General features: G+C 41.6%; 1 protein-coding gene across 7 annotated transcripts in view; it reads right to left on the reverse strand.

Annotated features, from left to right (window-relative positions):
* LOC117532046 (DNA (cytosine-5)-methyltransferase 3A-like) overlaps positions 1 to 20,791 on the reverse strand; it is a 113,926-nt gene that overhangs the window by 67,193 nt on the left and 25,942 nt on the right. For all 7 annotated transcript variants that reach the window (XM_034195279.1, XM_034195277.1, XM_034195276.1 and 4 more), the window contains exon 4: positions 2,788 to 3,133. In XM_034195279.1, the coding sequence (XP_034051170.1) occupies positions 2,788 to 3,133 (346 nt within the window). The remainder of the gene's footprint in view (positions 1 to 2,787; positions 3,134 to 20,791) is intronic.

Raw genomic sequence — 20,791 nt, forward strand, 5'->3', positions numbered from 1 at the left:
GGGGCTGAGGGAGAGAACCAGGAAAAAGACATGCTGTGGAGGGGAGCAGAGATCAATCACTAATGATTAAATGCAGAGTGGTGCATACAGAGCAAAAAGAGAAAGAAACACTCAGTGCATCATGGGAACCCCCCAGCAGTCTGAGTCTATAGCAGCATAACTAAGGGATGGTTCAGGGTCACCTGATCCAGCCCTAACTATAAGCTTTAGCAAAAAGGAAAGTTTTAAGCCTAATCTTAAAAGTAGAGAGGGTGTCTGTCTCCCTGATCTGAATTGGGAGTTGGTTCCACAGGAGAGGAGCCTGAAAGCTGAAGGCTCTGCCTCCCATTCTACTCTTACAAACCCTAGGAACTACAAGTAAGCCTGCAGTCTGAGAGCGAAGCGCTCTATTGGAGTGATATGGTACTATGAGGTCCCTAAGATAAGATGGGACCTGATTATTCAAAACCTTATAAGTAAGAAGAAGAATTTTAAATTCTATTCTAGAATTAACAGGAAGCCAATAAAGAGAGGCCAATATGGGTGAGATATGCTCTCTCCTTCTAGTCCCCATCAGTACTCTAGCTGCAGCATTTTGAATTAACTGAAGGCTTTTCAGGGAACTTTTAGGACAACCTGATAATAATGAATTACAATAGTCCAGCCTAGAGGAAATAAATGCATGAATTAGTTTTTCAGCATCACTCTGAGACAAGACCTTTCTAATTTTAGAGATATTGCCCAAATGCAAAAAAGCAGTCCTACATATTTGTTTAATATGCGCACTGAAGGACATATCCTGATCAAAAATGACTCCAAGATTTCTCACAGTATTACTAGAGGTCAGGGTAATGCCATCCAGAGTAAGGATCTGGTTAGACACCATGTTTCTAAGATTAGTGGGGCCAAGTACAATAACTTCAGTTTTATCTGAGTTTAAAAGCAGGAAATTAGAGGTCATCCATGTCTTTATGTCTGTAAGACAATCCTGCAGTTTAGCTAATTGGTGTGTGTCCTCTGGCTTCATGGATAGATAAAGCTTGGTATCATCTGTGTAACAATGAAAATTTAAGCAATGCCGTCTAATAATACTGCCTAAGGGAAGCATGTATAAAGTGAATAAAATTGGTCCTAGCACAGAACCGGAGGAACTGGATTGATAAGTGGAATCGATAATGGTATCAATATCGATAAAATGCGATAAGCTGCAATTTACGTATGATCCGACTAGTCAAGTAATCACAAAAATAACTGTTGACTAGTCGCCTATGAAAATAGTCGTTTGTGGCAGCTCTACTGTTTTCCTTCATGAGGTGCTGCTGAGAACAGACTCCTCGTCCGAGCCATCACAAAATTCGCTAATCACAGGCTCCTGCCCCACAGCGTGGAGACACAGTGCACACTCACAGATCTGAATGATATCTGTGACTTTTCCTGCACTTGACCTGACGTGCATGGAGCCCTAGGCTACTTTGAGTGGAGCAGGAATGGATCAGAAAACAACAGAGCATCTGCTCCACTCTGTGAGCGCACAGCTCCTCCTTTTTGTAATGGCCGACAGCAGCTACCAACAAAACCAGCTGTTCATCATGCACCCAAACGAATGCACCCAGGTGAAAGCTTAGCTTGCATGCTCTCAAGTAAATGGTCCCACATGCACTCTGCAGCCCTGTAACATGCTTATGGGCGGGCTTAATAGGTACTGGGTGCACAGGTTGAGCGGTGGGCAGTACCACCCAGTGCTGCCCACCGTGGGCAGAACCGTGGAGATCCTCGAAGCACAGATCAGGTGAATACAGAGTGCAGACTCAGTCTGCAAAGTGTTCTGGGCACAATGCCATCCACCTGACAGGGCCTCCAACAGGCAGGTGGACACAACACAGACATGCCAGCTCCCAAAAGAGGCTCGTTGCCAGGAGACAAGTGGCTCCTCCCCTGGCTTTATTTACTGCTCTCATCATCAAGGTCACAGTCGGTGTCTCTACAGCAGGGAGACGAGTGAGACACACGCAGCTGATTTCAAGACAGGGAGGAGACAGACAGCGCTGAAGGCGGAGATGGGGGTGTGGCTAAGTGATATGGTTATGATCTATCGCGGACAAAATTTTACCCGTGAGCGTCATTTCCCTCCAGTGACACGGCCCTGATTAATAGCATGCACATGCTCTCAGCACACTATGTACACTGTGGGTGGCTCCAAACACAAATAAGTGCATTTATATGTGGATTCTTTTACATAATAATGTCATTGCAATTACATTCTAGCAATTATGTGGATTATTTTCGTTATTTCAAAAAATACAATATAACTAAACTCTATAACATTTTCAAAAACCTGTACTTGCATGTTGTCATCTTTTTAAAACCCAAAATGATTATAAATGAAAGTGCAATGAAGTTTTAGGACATGAAAAAACTTTCTTTTTCGCATTCACAGAGGAAAACACCTTCCACACTTCTGCATTACTTCAGAGCAGGTAAGTTCCCCATTGCAACTTTAATCTTGGTGAAAGGTGCACGATGCACAATCAAATACCATATATAAACACACTGAGATGATCAAAAACATATAGCACTTGATATAACCAAAGGTAGTTGTAAAAATGAGCATAAGCTCATCTGTGATTTACTGCCCAGTGCTGACAACCGTGACTGTTACTAATTCTGGCAGCACTGTGCTCTGTGTGTTTGTCATTTATTTACACCTCGTTACATCTTGTACTTGTCACGTGCACGGAACCTTTGCTGCTGGTGCCACAGAGGGCAGGTCAAATGATAGCAAAGCTGAATTAACTTGCCAGGACTCACATTTTGTTGGGCGCTCCAGTTTCCGTCTGCCTCGCTTCTTGCGTGGCGTCGTCAGGCCATCGTCTTTTTCTTTCTCTGAGTCCCGCTCTTCCCGGCTGGGTAGCAATCCGTTCTCCAGGGATGGGCTCAGGCTCTGACTATGGCAGCTGTCTACTACTCGGTCAGACGAAGGGTCTCGAGGGATCCCGTTCTCCACTTCCCTCTTCTCCTGTTTGAGGAAGCAGGCATCAGCCGTCCTGGATCTGTGCCCGCCCATATCTCCATTGTGGACCAAGGACGGCCGACCCACCACAGTGTAGCTGTGGCCCACACCCACAACATCTCTGAAAGAACCACATCTCTCGATCTGCAGGCAGGGGAGGAAGAGGAAATGCTAATAAGTTGGCAACACATCAGCTTGACAGAAGGATACTGTAGCAGCACTGTACAGTTTGATGTTTGAAAGTGCACCACAGTGTTTGCTTGTCAGTGGTTAAAAAAACATCACTGAACTGTGTGTGTGTGTATACACACACACACACACACACACACACACACACACACACACACACACACACACACACACACACACACACACACACACACACAGTATGGATGGACAGCATACAGGATGGATGAAATTCATCTTTTTCCTCAAAATTCTACACACAATGCCAACCCCCATAATGACAATGTGAAAAAAGTTTTTTTTTTTCAGATTTTTGCAAATTTATTAAAAAAAAAACACAAAAAAAAAACACATGTACATAGGTATTCACAGACTCTGCCATGAATCTCAGAATTGAGCTCAGGTGGATCCTGTTTCCGCTGATCATCCTTGAGATGTTTCTACAGCTTAATTAGAGTCCACCTGGGGTAAATTCAGTTGATTGGACATGATCTGGAAAGACACACACCTGTCTACATATAAGGTCCCACAGCTGACAGTGCATGTCAGACCACAAACCAAGCATGAAGTCAAAGGAATTGTCTGTAGACCTGTGAGACAGGATTGTCTCGAGGCCCAAATCTGGGGAAGGGTACAGAAACATTTCTCCTGCTTTGAAGGTCCCAATGAGCACAGTGAACTCCATCAGTCGTAAATGGAGGAAGTTTGGATCCACCAGGACTCTTCCTAGAACTGGACGCCTGTCTAAACTGAGTGATTGGGGGAGAAGGGCCTTAGTCAGGGCCCTTTTACACATAACACGAAAGATGCAGAAAGTCGGAAGAAACTCCACAAACCAAACACGAAATGGGGAACCACAAACCATTGTGCATGTGCACGAACACAGTGCGAGCAGCTGGGACGTGTTGCACCACATCGTGCCACTGATGTGGAGAAAAATAAAATAAAAACTAGCTGTATAATTATTGAATATCACTGGGTTGATATAAATAATAAATAAAAGGGGACGCAATACAGAACCCTGCGGTTAAATAACCCTGGATAAATAAAAAATAAATGTCACTCATGGGATTCAAACCTGCAATTTACCAAAGCTCTGATTACCAGACGGAAACTTTACCACTGTGCTACAATCACTGTCTTATAACAGGAGCGTAAAATGGCTAAAATCAACAAGGAGATAAACGTATTTTTTAAAAAAGAGAAAAAAGCGCAGTGATAACTGACCAAACGGCGTTTGTTACGGCGTTACATGACTGAAAGTGGTGTATTTGTCGCACTGTTGGCTTGTCCTGCTCACAGGACATGCCGAGCCGGGCCCGCGCACATGTGCAGTGCGAACCACACGCACACCACGTGTTTGGGGGGGGGGGGGTATGCTAAACACACGCACACATGTTGTGGGGGGGCGACACTCTGGCACGCCACATGTATACTTGGTAACGCCACAGTCGTGGGGGCACTTAGAGAAATTTCACATCCAGCTCAAAGGTAATTTCGTGGCCACACATTTCCTAAGTGCTCCGCGAGCAGTATTAGATGTTCATGTGTCACCTGGAATTTGGCCGACACCTGCCGCGAGAGGATTCGAATGGGCTCTCACAGGGCACTCTCTGTGTTTCTGCCGCTTGTGTGAGTGAAATGGTTGTAATGACAGGTGTACGAGGCGTTAGAGGCGGCTCTGATTTTTCACAAATGGCATGCAATTCCTCCTTCGTGGACTCGTCGGGTTCAATCGTGTTAAGTGTGAAGGGGCCCTCAGGGAGGTGACCAAGAACCCGATGGTCACTCTGTCAGAGCTCCAGCATTCCTCTGTGGAGAGAGGAGAACCTTCCAGAAGGACAATCATCTCTGCAGCAATACACCAATCAGGCCTGTATGGTAAAGTGTAGGGCTGCAACAACGAATCAATAAAATCAATAAAAATCGATTACAACAGGCGTTGGCAACACAATGCCTCATCGATGCGTTGTGTCGAGCGATTATGGCGCCAGAAGCTGCTGGCCGCTTCTGATGGCGACCAGTGCACAGAACAGATCAGATGCTGTTTCGTAGAACTACACAGTTAGAATATGGCAGATGCAAGTAGACGAAAGAAAGTTAAGACTTTAAAAGTGTGGGAGCCCTTTACGTTAAACAACGACACAAAGTCTGGTCTCACATTGATATGAAAACTGTTATGGCTTTGAGCCCTCAGTTTCCTAAGTTTCCTATAATGGTTAACCAGTCACAGTCAGTCAGAGCTGCGTGTCGTCAGAGCGAGCTGCAAAAAGTTTGTACCTGAGTTTTCAGAGGTGGTGTTTGTAGTTGCCATCTGCCACGCCGGTGTTTGCCAACCCGGACAGTGGGAATACCACCTCAACCGGCAACTTAGCCCAGCGACTGGACAGCAACAACGTCCGAGGCCCAACGTGGTGAATTCACTGAGGCCGCGCGCTGCGTCACGAGTGCCGCTTCCCCGAGGCCTCGTGCAGCCACCGCGGATCCATCAGCGCGGAAACACCGAGGCCGCGCGGCACCAGCGCAGTGCAGATCCATCCCGGTGACAAACAACGCAGGCTGTTAACATCGGCGATCGACAAGCTGCTCATAAGCCGACCATGGGGCCTAAGAAGGTTCTGACAGCGGAGGAAGGTGACGATATTAAAAAATCTCTGGACTTTTTATCAGAGGAGATTTCTGTTGTGAAGCAGCAACAGAAATCAATCATGGATCTGGTGGAGGAGGTGAAGGCATTACGGCTCCAGAATGCCGAGAAAGACCGGCATCTGGTGCAGCTGGAAAATAGAGTGGCTGAATTGGAGCAGTACACCAGAATTAACGACGTCATCATCACAGGTCTTCATATCAAACCACGGTCCTACGCACGGGCGGTAACAGATGAGAGCGGAGGGGAGCCCAGTGAACAGGAGGTCAGCTCTGTGGAAAAACAGGTTGCTGATTTCCTCCTATCTAAAGGTATAGAAATGGATTTAAATAACATTGAAGCGTGCCACCCTCTGCCCCGGAGAAATGACGGTGATAAACGAACCGTCATCATGAGATTCATCAACAGAAAACACAAAACAGCACTGTTAAAACAAGGAAGAAAACTGAAAGGGACAAACGTATTCATCAATGAACATCTCACCAAACGGAATGCCGACATCGCCAGGAAAGCACGCTTCTTAAAGAAACAGGGAAAAATCCAGCACACATGGACTTCAAACTGTAAAATATTCATCAAACTGAACGGATCACCAGAACAAGCAAAAGTCATGGCAATAAGGAACATCGAGGAGCTGGACAAATATGAACAATAGTGTTTCTTAAAGCGAGGATCTGGACAAATATGACCAATAAGGTATGAGGACACAAACACATCACAACACCATGACACAGACCAGAGGAACCTATTCATCTACTACCTATTCATCTACATCTGGAGACAAGAAGGATATAACTCAAAGGATTGCTGATCATGGAAAAGTAGAACTGAGAACATTTAAATACACAGACCACAATGTACTGGACTTGGAGCACGATATAGACCCGGACAATAATTTCTTCTCAAATATCAATGACAGTTGTTGCTATTATACAGATGAACAGTTTAATCGGATCATTAAAACGGATAACAAATTATCAATAATCCATTTCAACAGCAGAAGTCTATATGCAAACTTTAACAACATTAAAGAATATTTAAGTCAGTTTAAAAAAATATTTAACATAATTGCTATATCAGAAACATGGATCAATGAAGATAAAGGAATGGATTTTGAACTGGATGGATATGAATTTAATTGTGTAAACAGAAAAAATAAGAGTGGAGGAGGAGTGGCTGTGTATGTGGATAAGAACATGGATTATAAAATAGTAGACAATATGACAACTGTGATTGATAACTTATTAGAATGTATAACTATTGAAATATGTGAAGAAAAAAGCAAAAATGTATTAGTCAGCTGTATATATAGAGCACCAGGATCTAGTATTGAAACATTCACTGACTGTATGGGAAAAATGTTCTCAAAAACTAATCAAAAAACTGTGTTCATTTGTGGTGACTTAAATATTGATCTGCTCAATCCAAATAAGCATAAAATAACAGATGAATTTATCAGTATAATGTACAGTATGAGTTTATATCCAAAAATCACCAGGCCAAGCAGAATTACATCCCATAGTGCTACCTTAATTGATAATATATTCAGCAATGATATTGAGAATAACACTGTGAGTGGATTATTAATCAATGACATTAGTGATCATCTACCAGTTTTCATCGTTTATAATAGAAACCATCGGCGGAATCAGCCAGAGGAGAAAATAAAATACAGGCGAGTGCGGACAGAGGAAAACATGAACACACTAAAGAAGGATTTACAGGAGCAAAACTGGGAAAAGGTATACAGTGAAAGTGATGTTGATAGTGCATATGAAACTTTTTTACAAATATTTACATCATTATATGATAAAAATTGTCCAATTAAACAAGACTACAGAAAACAAAAAATCCAAGCTCGACCATGGATGACGAAAGGGTTCCGAAATGCATGTAATAAGAAAAATACACTGTATAGAGAATTCATAAAACTAAAGACTAAAGAGGCAGAAAATAGATATAAGAAATACAAAAATAGATTAACTAATATTATACGGGTATGTAGGAAGGAATATTATAGTAACATATTATATAATAACAAAAACAATATTAAAGGAATATGGGATATATTAAATAGCATTATCAAAAATGGTAATAAAAAACAGAGTTACCCTCAGTATTTCATTGATAATAATGTCAAGAAGGAAAATAAGGATGAGGTAGTCAACGGTTTTAATAATTTTTTTGTAAATATTGGACCAAGATTGGCAGAAAAAATTCCTGATTCCCAACCTGAGGATTGGGATAATAATCTCATAGAAAGAAATCCCTGTTCAATGTTCCTCACAGCAGTGGATGGAAATGAAATTATAGACATTGTGAATAATTGTAAATATAAAACATCTACCGATTTAAATGAAATTGATATGGTGGTGGTAAAACAGGTCATTGAATGGATTGTAGAACCATTAACATACATCTGTAACTTATCATTTCAAACCGGTAAATTTCCCAATCAAATGAAAATAGCTAAGGTTGTGCCGCTGTATAAGACTGGGGATAGACACCACTTCACAAATTATAGACCTGTTTCTTTGCTTCCACAATTTTCCAAATTATTAGAAACGTTATTCAATAATAGATTAGACAAATTCATAAATAAACATAAATTACTTACTGATAGTCAATATGGATTCAGAGCACATAGTTCAACATCACTTGCATTAATAGAATCAGTTGAGGAGATTACAAACGCCATAGACCACAAATTACATTCAGTTGGAATATTTATAGACCTTAAAAAGGCTTTTGATACAATTAATCATGACATATTAATCAATAAACTTGAACAGTATGGGATTAGGGGGTTGGTGTTGCACTGGGTGAGAAGCTACTTAAGTAACAGAAAACAGTTTGTGAAGTTGGGGGAATATACGTCATCATGCTTGGACAATGCTTGTGGCGTCCCACAGGGGTCAGTATTGGGTCCAAAACTGTTTCTAATTTATATAAATGATATTGTCAATGTTTCCAAAATATTAAAATTAGTATTATTTGCAGATGACACAAGCATTTTTTGTTCAGGGGGGGATTTGCAGGAGTTACTGAGGAGGATCAGTATAGAAATGGGAAAATTGAAAATATGGTTTGACAGAAATAAATTATCATTAAACTTAAGTAAAACAAAATACATGTTATTTGGCTATTGTAATACAGACATACAGGTTCAGTTACAAGTCGAGGGGGTCAATATTGAAAGGGTACATGAAAATAAGTTTCTGGGGGTGATAATAGATGATAAGATAAACTGGAAGACTCATATAAAACATATACAAAGTAAACTGTCAAGAAGCATTTCAGTTCTAAACAAAGCGAAACATTTTCTGGACCACAACTCACTCCGCATTCTTTACTGCTCACTGGTTTTACCATATTTACAGTACTGTGCAGAGGTATGGGGTAATACTTATAAAGGTACAACACAATCACTATCAGTAATGCAGAAAAGAGCTATAAGAATTATTCATAATACTGGCTATAGAGATCATACAAATCCACTATTTTTACAATCCAAAATTCTTAAAATTCACAGACTTGGTTCATTTTCAAACAGTACAAATTGTGTATAAAGCAATAAACAATTTACTTCCAGCAAATATTAAAAATATGTTTTTTAACAGATCAGGGGATTACAGTCTGAGGGGGAAATTTAATTTAAAGCATCAGTGGGCACGAACAACATTAAAAGGTTTCTGTATTTCTGTCTGTGGGGTGAGGATGTGGAACAGATTGGGAGTGGGGCTCAAGCAATGTCCAAGCATGAACCAGTTCAAACAGCGGTACAAAAATATGTTTTTTTCTGGGTATAGGGAGGAGGAAGGGTAATGAGGGTTAGGGTGTTTTTGTTTTTTGCTTCGGCTTGTAAATATATAGTATTTTGTATGTAAGTAGGTATGTGTAGGTGTATATTTATGTTTGTGTATATATATGTGTATATATGTATATGTGTATGTATGTTGATGTGTATATGTATGTGTATGTGTATATATATGTATATATATATATATATTGATATCGGTTTAGGTGTGTAGGAATTTATGTGTATATGTGGCAAAGGGTATTACTGGTTGTGGGGAAGAAGGGGTAGGGATAAATAAGCTGATGCTTCACCCTACCCCTTTTCGGACATGTTGGGTACACAGTAGGAACTTTTTTGTTGTTGTCTTTACTGATCTATCTTGTAATTGTTGTTGTATCAAATGTTCGAAATAAACAGTTTTCATTCATTCATTCATTCAACGCAAAGATGTTTGTTAACTGCAACATTTGCAAGTCGGACCTCGCATGGCACAGGAGGCTCAGGCTGTCTGCGCGTCTCCCAGAGCAGCAAGGTGAGGGGCAGAGAGGGAGAGAAAAAGAAAAAGAAAGAACATTAACAGCACCGACAGTTTTTTATTAATGTTGTCAAAGTCCTACCGTCGACATTAACGCCTGTCCGATTGTCCGGGACAAGTGTAAAATGTGATCGGACAAGTAATAGCTCTAAATCGTTGTCCGACCGGACAAGTGGCATATTTTTTTTTTTTGCTTTAAAACGTTCAAATCCTTCTCGCACCTCGCGAGAAAGCGTCTTTGGTTTTTCCTGCCACACTCTATGCAGCGGACAATCGGAAAACATGATAACACCGAGTTCTCCCCAGACAGTGGAACAACGACGCCGCGCCATCAGTGTTCTGACAGCGCCGTCACACTCTGCCATGCTCTCAGGTCGTTTTTAAAAATTCAGCCAGCTGTTTGTGCAGAAGTGGACGCCCCCCCACCCCCGCAGACGCTGCAGCGGAAAAATCTCTGTCAAAGTCTTCACATAAAACGAGCTCCTTCTGGATGTATAGCTCCAGAAATTCATTTATAGGCTTTATTTTACTGTTGAAAGTCTTCATGTTTCCAAAGTTTGCTCAAATACGGTGTGTGTGTGAGTGAGTGAGTGAGTGAGTGAGAGAGGAGAAGGAGAGAGAAAGAGGGAGAGAAAAAGAGAGGAGAAGGAGAGAGGGGGAGAGAGAGAGAGAAAGAGAAGGAGAGAGAAAGAGAAAGAGAAAGAGAGAGAAAGAGAGAGGGAGAGACAGAAAGAGAGGGAGAGAAAGAGAAAGAGAGGGAGAGAAAGAGAGAGGAGAAGGAGAGAGGGAGAGAGAGAGGAGAGAGAAAGAGAAAGAGAGAGGAGAGGGAGAGAGAGAGAGGAGGAGAGAGAAAGAGAAAGAGAGGGAGAGAGAAAGAGAAAGAAGGAGAGAGAGAAAGAGAGAGAAGAAGGAGAGAGGGAGAGAGAGAGAAGGAGAGAGAAAGAGAGGGAGGGAGAGAAATACGTATATGTGGGATGAGTCACGTGTGTCATTGTGAAATGACCACATAGTTTACAAGTTATACAGAGAATGTTGCACATATAATGAGTCAGGCTACAGTTTTGATTTAGGTTTTATGGTTAACTGGTTATGCTAATTGCTCATTTGCAGCAATAAAATACCTCGTCACCATATACATATTTTATAACATTTATATGTTTCAATGTTGTTTTATGGCAACTCAGCACTTTGATAAAGCAATGCCATTTGAAATAATTATTTTTGTTCTTTATTATAAACTGTTTTATTCTTTATTATTTTATATTTCAACAGCCAAGGGACATTTGACAATTTGTTGATTTTCAAGTATTTTAAGTTTTCAAATAATGTTCTGTTGTTAATTAAAGTGATGAAGGGGGTGGTGACCAAGTGGTTAATGCGCTTGGTTTCAGTGCAGAAGGTTCCGAGTTCAAATCCCACTCCTGCCACATTTCTCCATGTAATGTGGAGTTGCGACACAAAATTCTCTGGCCTGATGAGACAAAGATCGACCTCTTTGGTGTGAATGCCGGGTGTCATATTGGGAGGAAACAAGTCTCCAAGTTCCTGCCACTGAAAAACATCCCCACAGCATGATGCTGCCACCACCATGCTTCACTGTAGGGATGTTTTTCAGCAGCAGGAACTGGGAGACTAGTCAGGATTGAGGGAAAGATGAATGCAGCAATGTACAGAGACATCCTGGATGAAAACCTGCTCCAGAGCGCTTTTGTCTTCAGACTGGGGTGACGGCTCAGCTTTCAACAAGACAATGACCCTAAGCACACAGCCGATATTAAAAGTGTGGCTTCATGACAACTCTGTGAATGTCCTTGAGTGGTCAAGCCAGAGTCCAGACCTGAATCAATCAATCAATCAATCAATCAATTTTTTTATATAGCGCCAAATCACAACAAACAGTTGCCCCAAGGCGCTTTATATTGTAAGGCAAGGCCATACAATAATTATGTAAAACCCCAACGGTCAAAACGACCCTCTGTGAGCAAGCACTTGGCTACAGTGGGAAGGAAAAACTCCCTTTTAACAGGAAGAAACCTCCAGCAGAACCAGGCTCAGGGAGGGGCAGTCTTCTGCTGGGACTGGTTGGGGCTGAGGGAGAGAACCAGGAAAAAGACATGCTGTGGAGGGGAGCAGAGATCAATCACTAATGATTAAATGCAGAGTGGTGCATACAGAGCAAAAAGAGAAAGAAACAGTGCATCATGGGAACCCCCCAGCAGTCTACGTCTATAGCAGCATAACTAAGGGATGGTTCAGGGTCACCTGATCCAGCCCTAACTATAAGCTTTAGCAAAAAGGAAAGTTTTAAGCCTAATCTTAAAAGTAGAGAGGGTGTCTGTCTCCCTGATCTGAATTGGGAGCTGGTTCCACAGGAGAGGAGCCTGAAAGCTGAAGGCTCTGCCTCCCATTCTACTCTTACAAACCCTAGGAACTACAAGTAAGCCTGCAGTCTGAGAGCGAAGCGCTCTATTGGGGTGATATGGTACTACGAGGTCCCTAAGATAAGATGGGACCTGATTATTCAAAACCTTATAAGTAAGAAGAAGAATTTTAAATTCTATTCTAGAATTAACAGGAAGCCAATGAAGAGAGGCCAATATGGGTGAGATATGGTCTCTCCTTCTAGTCCCCGTCAGTACTCTAGCTGCAGCATTTTGAATTAACTGAAGGCTTTTTAGGGAACTTTTAGGACAACCTGATAATAATGAATTACAATAGTCCAGCCTAGAGGAAATAAATGCATGAATTAGTTTTTCAGCATCACTCTGAGACAAGACCTTTCTGATTTTAGAGATATTGCGTAAATGCAAAAAAGCAGTCCTACATATTTGTTTAATATGCGCTTTGAATGACATATCCTGATAAAAAATGACTCCAAGATTTCTCACAGTATTACTAGAGCTCAGGGTAATGCCATCCAGAGTAAGGATCTGGTTAGACACCATGTTTCTAAGATTTGTGGGGCCAAGTACAATAACTTCAGTTTTATCTGAGTTTAAAAGCAGGAAATTAGAGGTCATCCATGTCTTTATGTCTGTAAGACAATCCTGCAGTTTAGCTAATTGGTGTGTGTCCTCTGGCTTCATGGATAGATAAAGCTGGGTATCATCTGCGTAACAATGAAAATTTAAGCAATACCGTCTAATAATACTGCCTAAGGGAAGCATGTATAAAGTGAATAAATTTGGTCCTAGCACAGAACCTTGTGGAACTCCATAATTAACTTTAGTCTGTGAAGAAGATTCCCCATTTACATGAACAAATTGTAATCTATTAGACAAATATGATTCAAACCACCGCAGCGCAGTGCCTTTAATACCTATGGCATGCTCTAATCTCTGTAATAAAATTTTATGGTCAACAGTATCAAAAGTAGCACTGAGGTCTAACAGAACAAGCACAGAGATGAGTCCACTGTCCGAGGCCATAAGAAGATCATTTGTAACCTTCACTAATGCTGTTTCTGTACTATGATGAATTCTAAAACCTGACTGAAACACTTCAAATAGACCATTCCTCTGCAGATGATCAGTTAGCTGTTTTACAACTACCCTTTCAAGAATTTTTGAGAGAAAAGGAAGGTTGGAGATTGGCCTATAATTAGCTAAGATAGCTGGGTCAAGTGATGGCTTTTTAAGTAATGGTTTAATTACTGCCACCTTAAAAGCCTGTGGTACATAGCCAACTAACAAAGATAGATTGATCATATTTAAGATCGAAGCATTAAATAATGGTAGGGCTTCCTTGAGCAGCCTGGTAGGAATGGGGTCTAATAAACATGTTGATGGTTTGGATGAAGTAACTAATGAAAATAACTCAGACAGAACAATCGGAGAGAAAGAGTCTAACCAAATACCGGCATCACTGAAAGCAGCCAAAGATAACGATACGTCTTTGGGATGGTTATGAGTAATTTTTTCTCTAATAGTTAAAATTTTGTTAGCAAAGAAAGTCATGAAGTCATTACTAGTTAATGGAATGGAATACTCAGCTCAATAGAGCTCTGACTCTTTGTCAGCCTGGCTACAGTGCTGAAAAGAAACCTGGGGTTGTTCTTATTTTCTTCAATTAGTGATGAGTAGTAAGATGTCCTAGCTTTACGGAGGGCTTTTTTATAGAGCAACAGACTCTTTTTCCAGGCTAAGTGAAGATCTTCTAAATTAGTGACACGCCATTTCCTCTCCAACTTACGGGTTATCTGCTTTAAGCTACGAGTTTGTGAGTTATACCACGGAGTCAGGCACTTCTGATTTAAAGCTCTCTTTTTTAGAGGAGCTACAGCATCCAAAGTTGTCTTCAATGAGGATGTAAAACTATTGACGAGATACTCTATCTCACTTACAGAGTTTAGGTAGCTACTCTGCACTGTGTTGGTATATGGCTTTAGAGAACATAAAGAAGGAATCATATCCTTAAACCTAGTTACAGCGCTTTCTGAAAGACTTCTAGTGTAATGAAACTTATTCCCCACTGCTGGGTAGTCCATCAGAGTAAATGTAAATGTTATTAAGAAATGATCAGACAGAAGGGAGTTTTCAGGGAATACTGTTAAGTCTTCTATTTCCATACCATAAGTCAGAACAAGATCTAAGATATGATTAAAGTGGTGGGTGGACTCATTTACTTTTTGAGCAAAGCCAATAGAGTCTAATAATAGATTAAATGCAGTGTTGAGGCTGTCATTCTCAGCATCTGTGTGGATGTTAAAATCGCCCACTATAATTATCTTATCTGAGCTAAGCACTAAGTCAGACTCCAACAGAATCTAAGACAGAATCCAACTGAACATCTCTGGAGAGATCTGAAAATGGCTGTGCACCAACGCTCCCCATCCAACCTGATGGAGCTTGAGAGGTGCTGCAAAGAGGAATGGACAAAACTGCTCAAGGATAGATGAGCCAAGCTTGTGGCATCATATTCAAGAAGACTTGAGGCTGTAATTGCTGCCAAAGGTGCATCAACAAAGTACTGAACAAAGGGTGTGAATATATATATGTACATGTGATTTCTTACTTTTGATTTTTAATAAATTTGTAATAAGGCCTCGTTGAACCCCATCCTGACCAGGTCCACGTAATCACAGGTACACCGAAATTTAAACAAAAATTGGGAGTTTGTCAAACACACTTAAACTGAAAAATCAACCTCAAGTTTCAACTCTTTATTATTACTGTCATACTGCACCAACTGACATCCCATCGATCGACTGGAGATGCCTGTTAAGTCTGTGACGAAGAGTCATCAGACCTGTTTTCTTATAGAGTTCGCCATTCGCCTGTCTAGCTTCCGCGTAAAATCGACCGAGCACTTTGTCAAGCATCCGTCTGTCATAAGTTTCAAAGTTGGGCGCATGTCCCTTTTCAGTGATGTACTTGCAAAATAGGTTGGTTGCTGACTGTGTATTTCTGCGGGTGTTCTTGGCATCTTTTTCGTGTAAAATTTGTTTTAAGTCAGCGTCGCTAACAGACGCAAACCTGTCTTCTGCCATCTTGTCAACAAACTGACAGCCAAAGTAGGCACTGTATCGCGTTATCTGATTGGTCGTTATCGATAGAAGGCGTTGCTCAATTAGCTAGCGCTACGCTGCACGCGAGGTGTACTCGATTCGCACGCCCAGTCTACTCAGCTCCACCAGCAGTCAACTCGGCATGTGGTACAACTCAGAAAGTGGCAAATGGGCCAATCAGAAGTTGGCAAAATCCCATAACATATAATAAAACAAAGTGTGGGAAAAGTGCAGCGCTATGAACATTTTCTGGATGCACTGCATGTATTTAATTAGAAAAAAAATCAAGAAAACATCTAGCATTGTTGAATGTGTCACACTTTAAACACTACTGGTGGTAATAGTGTTTGGTTAAACTGATGATTAAAACAATTGTCCCGCAAGAAAGGATATGCCAATTATGCCTGGATCTTATCACTCGTTTAAAACTGAGAACCTACAGATACCAAATTGAATACTTTTACAGCCTTTTATAAATATTACTATTATGAAATACTTTTGGTCCCATGTTGCAGAATATATTTATAATCATACATAAAAATCACACAGTTTGCACAGATAATGTGAATATTTTTGACAGTTGGATGATGTCAACAGGAAAATACAGCAAAATCCCGCTTGTCTTAAGCCCGGGTTACACATAGACGGTTTTGTCGGCGAGTAGTATGTACACCGAAGTTCGCGGTTGTTCCAGCTGCTTTCGCGGTCGAATTGGGCAGAGCATTTCGCCGGCGGTTTGAGCGCCGTACTAGCCGCAAATACGCGGATAAAACGCCGCTAAATCCGCCGAATAAAGCCGTAGAATCCGGCACACGTCAGGCAACGGGGTTAATACCCAGTTCTATCCTTTACAATCGCAGGTTAAGACGCGCGTGAGAACGGCGGTGTTCTGCTGCCACCGATAATGCCCTGTGTACCGCTGGATTTATCCAGGCAAATCCTGCGTTACTCCAGGAACTTTTGCATATAGGCACCGCCCCCAGAGTATAATAGGCTGAAGCAGCTGTCACTGCAGGGGGAGGGAGCTCATCCTCAGCCTTTTCTTCTCCTTCCTTTTTCCCCTCCTCAACGTGTTGCTCGTCTCCATCACAGGGCTACCCTCTGCTTCTGAACTAGACCTCTTGGTAAGTCCTTGCCACTGCCAATTTTCTTTTAGGAGGCATACTGGAGCTTCTCTGCAAAAATATCTGGAGCTGGCCGCGAGTGAGAGGCCTGCATGCAGCGCGCTAGCGGTTTTATACTGACCGCCGCCTATCGGCCATTTGGAACGCCATTAAGTGGGAGGTGGCGTTTAGAACGGCATACTGTCCTCTAGCGCCACCGTTTTGTCTGCCTCTGTCGCCGGTTAAAACGCCTTTGAGGACGCCGATGTGGGCTCTATCGCCGTTTTACATGCCGTTGGTTAGGGATACAATGCCGGCCGCCAATTATGGTGGTGTAAACTGCGGCACTACAGGAAGGGGCAGGATGAAACGGCGATTAAAAAGTATCAAACGCCGTTGTTCGCGTTGTCTCCATCGTCACACGAATTCTCCGGGAGCGCTCCCGGAATTATTCAACATGTTGAATAATTTTTTCGCCGATTCCCGGTAAAGCCGGAACTAAGCCATGCCCCCTAGTGCCGGCGTTAACAACGGCGTGTGATCCTTAAGACGGCCAAAATCTCTTCCGGGACGCTTCCGGGAGCTCTTACCGTCTATGTGTAAACGGGGCTTTAATACGTAGTTCCCATAGAGGTCTGTCTGTATCCACGGTTACAAAAAGCTCACAATGTTGCTTCCTAAAGAGATATAGATTTAATGTACTGACAAACTAACAGTGGGATATAAAACCTATGGTTATTCAATGATGGTTAAAACAACAACACAAAGCGTGGCGTATCACCCTACTCATATGTTAATGTATGGTGTTATAGTAAGGGTGATAATGAAGTGTGGAAATTATTTCTGTAGCAAAAGACTAGTGCTGTAAAGATGGAATATGGCTTATGTACATAAAAAAAGTGGCAAAAATTGCCACTTTGCAATTGGTATGTGGCAGCCTGGCACAGTCACTCCAATTATTTACTCTGGAATATCCCCATTCACGTATCATTTGGCAGTACCATCAAACCCAGACAAAAATACCTCTGGACACTACTGGATAGACATACAATCAATCACAACAAAGACACATGTGACCTCGGCAGAGTGACAACCAGACTGTGTCAACAAACGTGCAGTCAGGAGTAAGGCAAACATATATTACTTACAAAGGAAGGCTTTTATCGCTGTTCTTTTACAGACGTCATATTGTCCAGATCGTTCAAAACAGAAGAGAGAGCTCTTTCAAATAATTGCCCTGTATCAGCAGCAGCCACACAGTAGATTGTTGCAGTCCTCAATGAGTCTTTGCTTAAAGCCCATCCCACATGAGATAAACTGTTGTGGATGGCCCGGTCTGTTTTCAGTACGGAGGAAACATCCATGAATATGAGGGGGACCAGACCCTTTTGCAAAGGGAATTTTTGCACAAAGAGAATTATGGGTCTGGTTTAATACGGATAGGTATGTGGTGTTTTGACACCATTTTCAAAATGATACTTCCTCCAGCCTCCCCCAATACAATGATAAAACATCCCGAGTCTGGGGAGCAATGTGAGCGGATCCAGTTCGTTGGGCATGGCAGATCACCTTCGCCTCCAGCTTAGGTGATCCTTCCGCCATCCTCAACTCATTGGATCTGCTCACATTGATCCCCAGACAAGGGATGTTTTGGTTTTTTGTCTCAGAAAATTAATGTATTTTTTCGAAAATGATAAGTAAAACAAGATTATTCATTTCCGAAAAGCCGGAGGCAAAGGTCATCCATCCGCCATCCCAGACGAAGTAAATCCGGTCATATTGCAAGCTGGAGGTGGTGTGAGCAGACGACAAATTCATATTACGGTGCATTTTGGCTACCTCAGTACATTCATCACAGAAGAAATGCATTTGAGATGCTCTGATCAGGCTCCACACGGACAACAGCATTAAGCTATTTGTATATTGTGCCTAAAACTCTCGTGAATATATTCTCTGGGTTTATATACATTATTATTGTGTTTGTTTTATGTAAAAATGCCAGAAGGAGCACAGGTTGCTCCTGCATTATTTTCAATTGGAATCACTGCAATTGATTCCTGTTTGCTATTAAAGTCCTGCTTATGTCAAACACTGTCTGTCGTCTTTGTTCCAGAGTAACATATATAAGATGTCTGAAATTCAGTTTGCATTTTATTAAATTCCATGCATCTTAAACGTAGCAGACACGGATTATCCAGAATTTTGTTTTGGCAAGTTTTCACAGTCTCTACTGCCATCTACTGGCCAATAGTGTTCATGGCAGTAGTCGCCCTAGTACTGAGCATCCAGTTATATCAGACAGTTATCTAATTACAACTTGGCTTTTTTTTTTTTTTTGAAAATGCCTTTTTTTTTACAAATAAAAAATGGCATATTTTACAAAAGCACATTTATCTGTAAACACTAACACACAACACACCTGACATTAACGTGTTGGTTTACATAGAATGAATGAGTCAACCAATCAGTGTTAGCAGAGGCACATTTTACCCATACTCCTTTGCCATCTGTCTGTGTTTGTTACAAAACTTCAGAATTAGTGTATCATTGGAAAATGCTTTTATTGAGTAGAGAGTTGAGCTTTGCTGCGCCTCTCAACTGCTTCGCTGCTGGAAGCTATGTAGTAAACAGGAGCTTCCAGCAGTGGGCAGGGTGCTCAAAGACAGAAGTGCTGACTCATTGTTTGGGTCTGTGGTAGCCTTTGATGCTACCAGAAGCGACTGTGGTGTTAAAACTCAAAATCAGCTTGTTAGTAGTTGTAAGTGTACCGGTGACAATAATTGAAAGTTATCGGTTATCTGTAGCTTCCAATAAATTTTTGTGTGGTTTAGCTTTATAAAAGATAACTTTTCAGTTAGATGATTATCTGTTATCGAAGCAAATTTTTTTGGTTAGCTGTGCCCACCACTGAGCCCATAATATAATCACAAGATTCAGAGAATCTGGAGAACTTTCTACAAGCTATAGCAGCAAGGCCGAAAACCTACAATGAATGCCAGTGACATTCGACCCCTCAGGCACACTGCATTAAAAACCAACATCATTGTGTAAAGGGGCTTACCGCATGGGCTCAGGAACATTTCAGAAAACCAATGTCAGTTAACACAGTTCGTCGCTACATCTACAAGTGCAAGTTAAAACACTACCATACAAACCAAAATTATGAAGCACAAAATACGACAACAGAGACCGCAGACTGTTGAACAACTGAAGTCGTACATTAAGCAAGAATGGGAAAGAATTCCACCTACAAAGCTTCAACAATTAGTGTCCTCAGTTCCCAAACGCTTATTGAGTGTTGTTAGAAGGAAAGGTAAGACAGTGGTAAACATACCACGGTCCCAACTTTTTTGAAACGTGTTGCAGGCATCCACTTCAAAATGAGTAAATATTTGCACAAAAACAATGACATTTATCAGTTTGAACATTAAATATCTTGTCTTTGTGGTGTATTCAATTAAATATATGAGGTCTGTTAGAAAAGTGTCCGACCTTTTTATTTTTTTTTGAAAACCTGATGGATTTGAATCACGTGTGCTTGCATGAGCCAACCTTGAACCTTCGTGCTCCTGCGTGATTTTTTTCACGCCTGTCGGTTGTGTCATTTGCTTGTAAGCAGCCTTTGTGTGAGGATGGGTGGAGTCTCTCATCGTTTTTTCTTGGCAAGGAAATGGTGGAACGACAGGAGCAGCGCGACAGCATCAAATTTTGCCAAAAACTGGGAGACAGCCAGGTGGAAACCATTCAGATTATTCAGACGGCTTTCGGTCACGATCCTCTGGGCATCACACAGATTAAGGAGCGGTACAACCGGTAAAGATGGCCGCACAACGGTGGAGAGCACGTCGCGCTCCGGGCGACCATCAACATGCAGAAATGACTGGATCATGTCCAAAGTGAATGCTGTGGTGATGTGGGACCGTCGTGTGACTATCCGAGAAATTGCGGAGACATTGTGGCACATTCCAGTTAACAGAAGATTTGGCAATGAAAAGGAGCGGCGACGAAATTCATGGCGATGGCTTT

Source organism: Thalassophryne amazonica, chromosome 19 (genome assembly GCF_902500255.1).
Source record: "Thalassophryne amazonica chromosome 19, fThaAma1.1, whole genome shotgun sequence".
NCBI lineage: Eukaryota > Metazoa > Chordata > Actinopteri > Batrachoidiformes > Batrachoididae > Thalassophryne > Thalassophryne amazonica.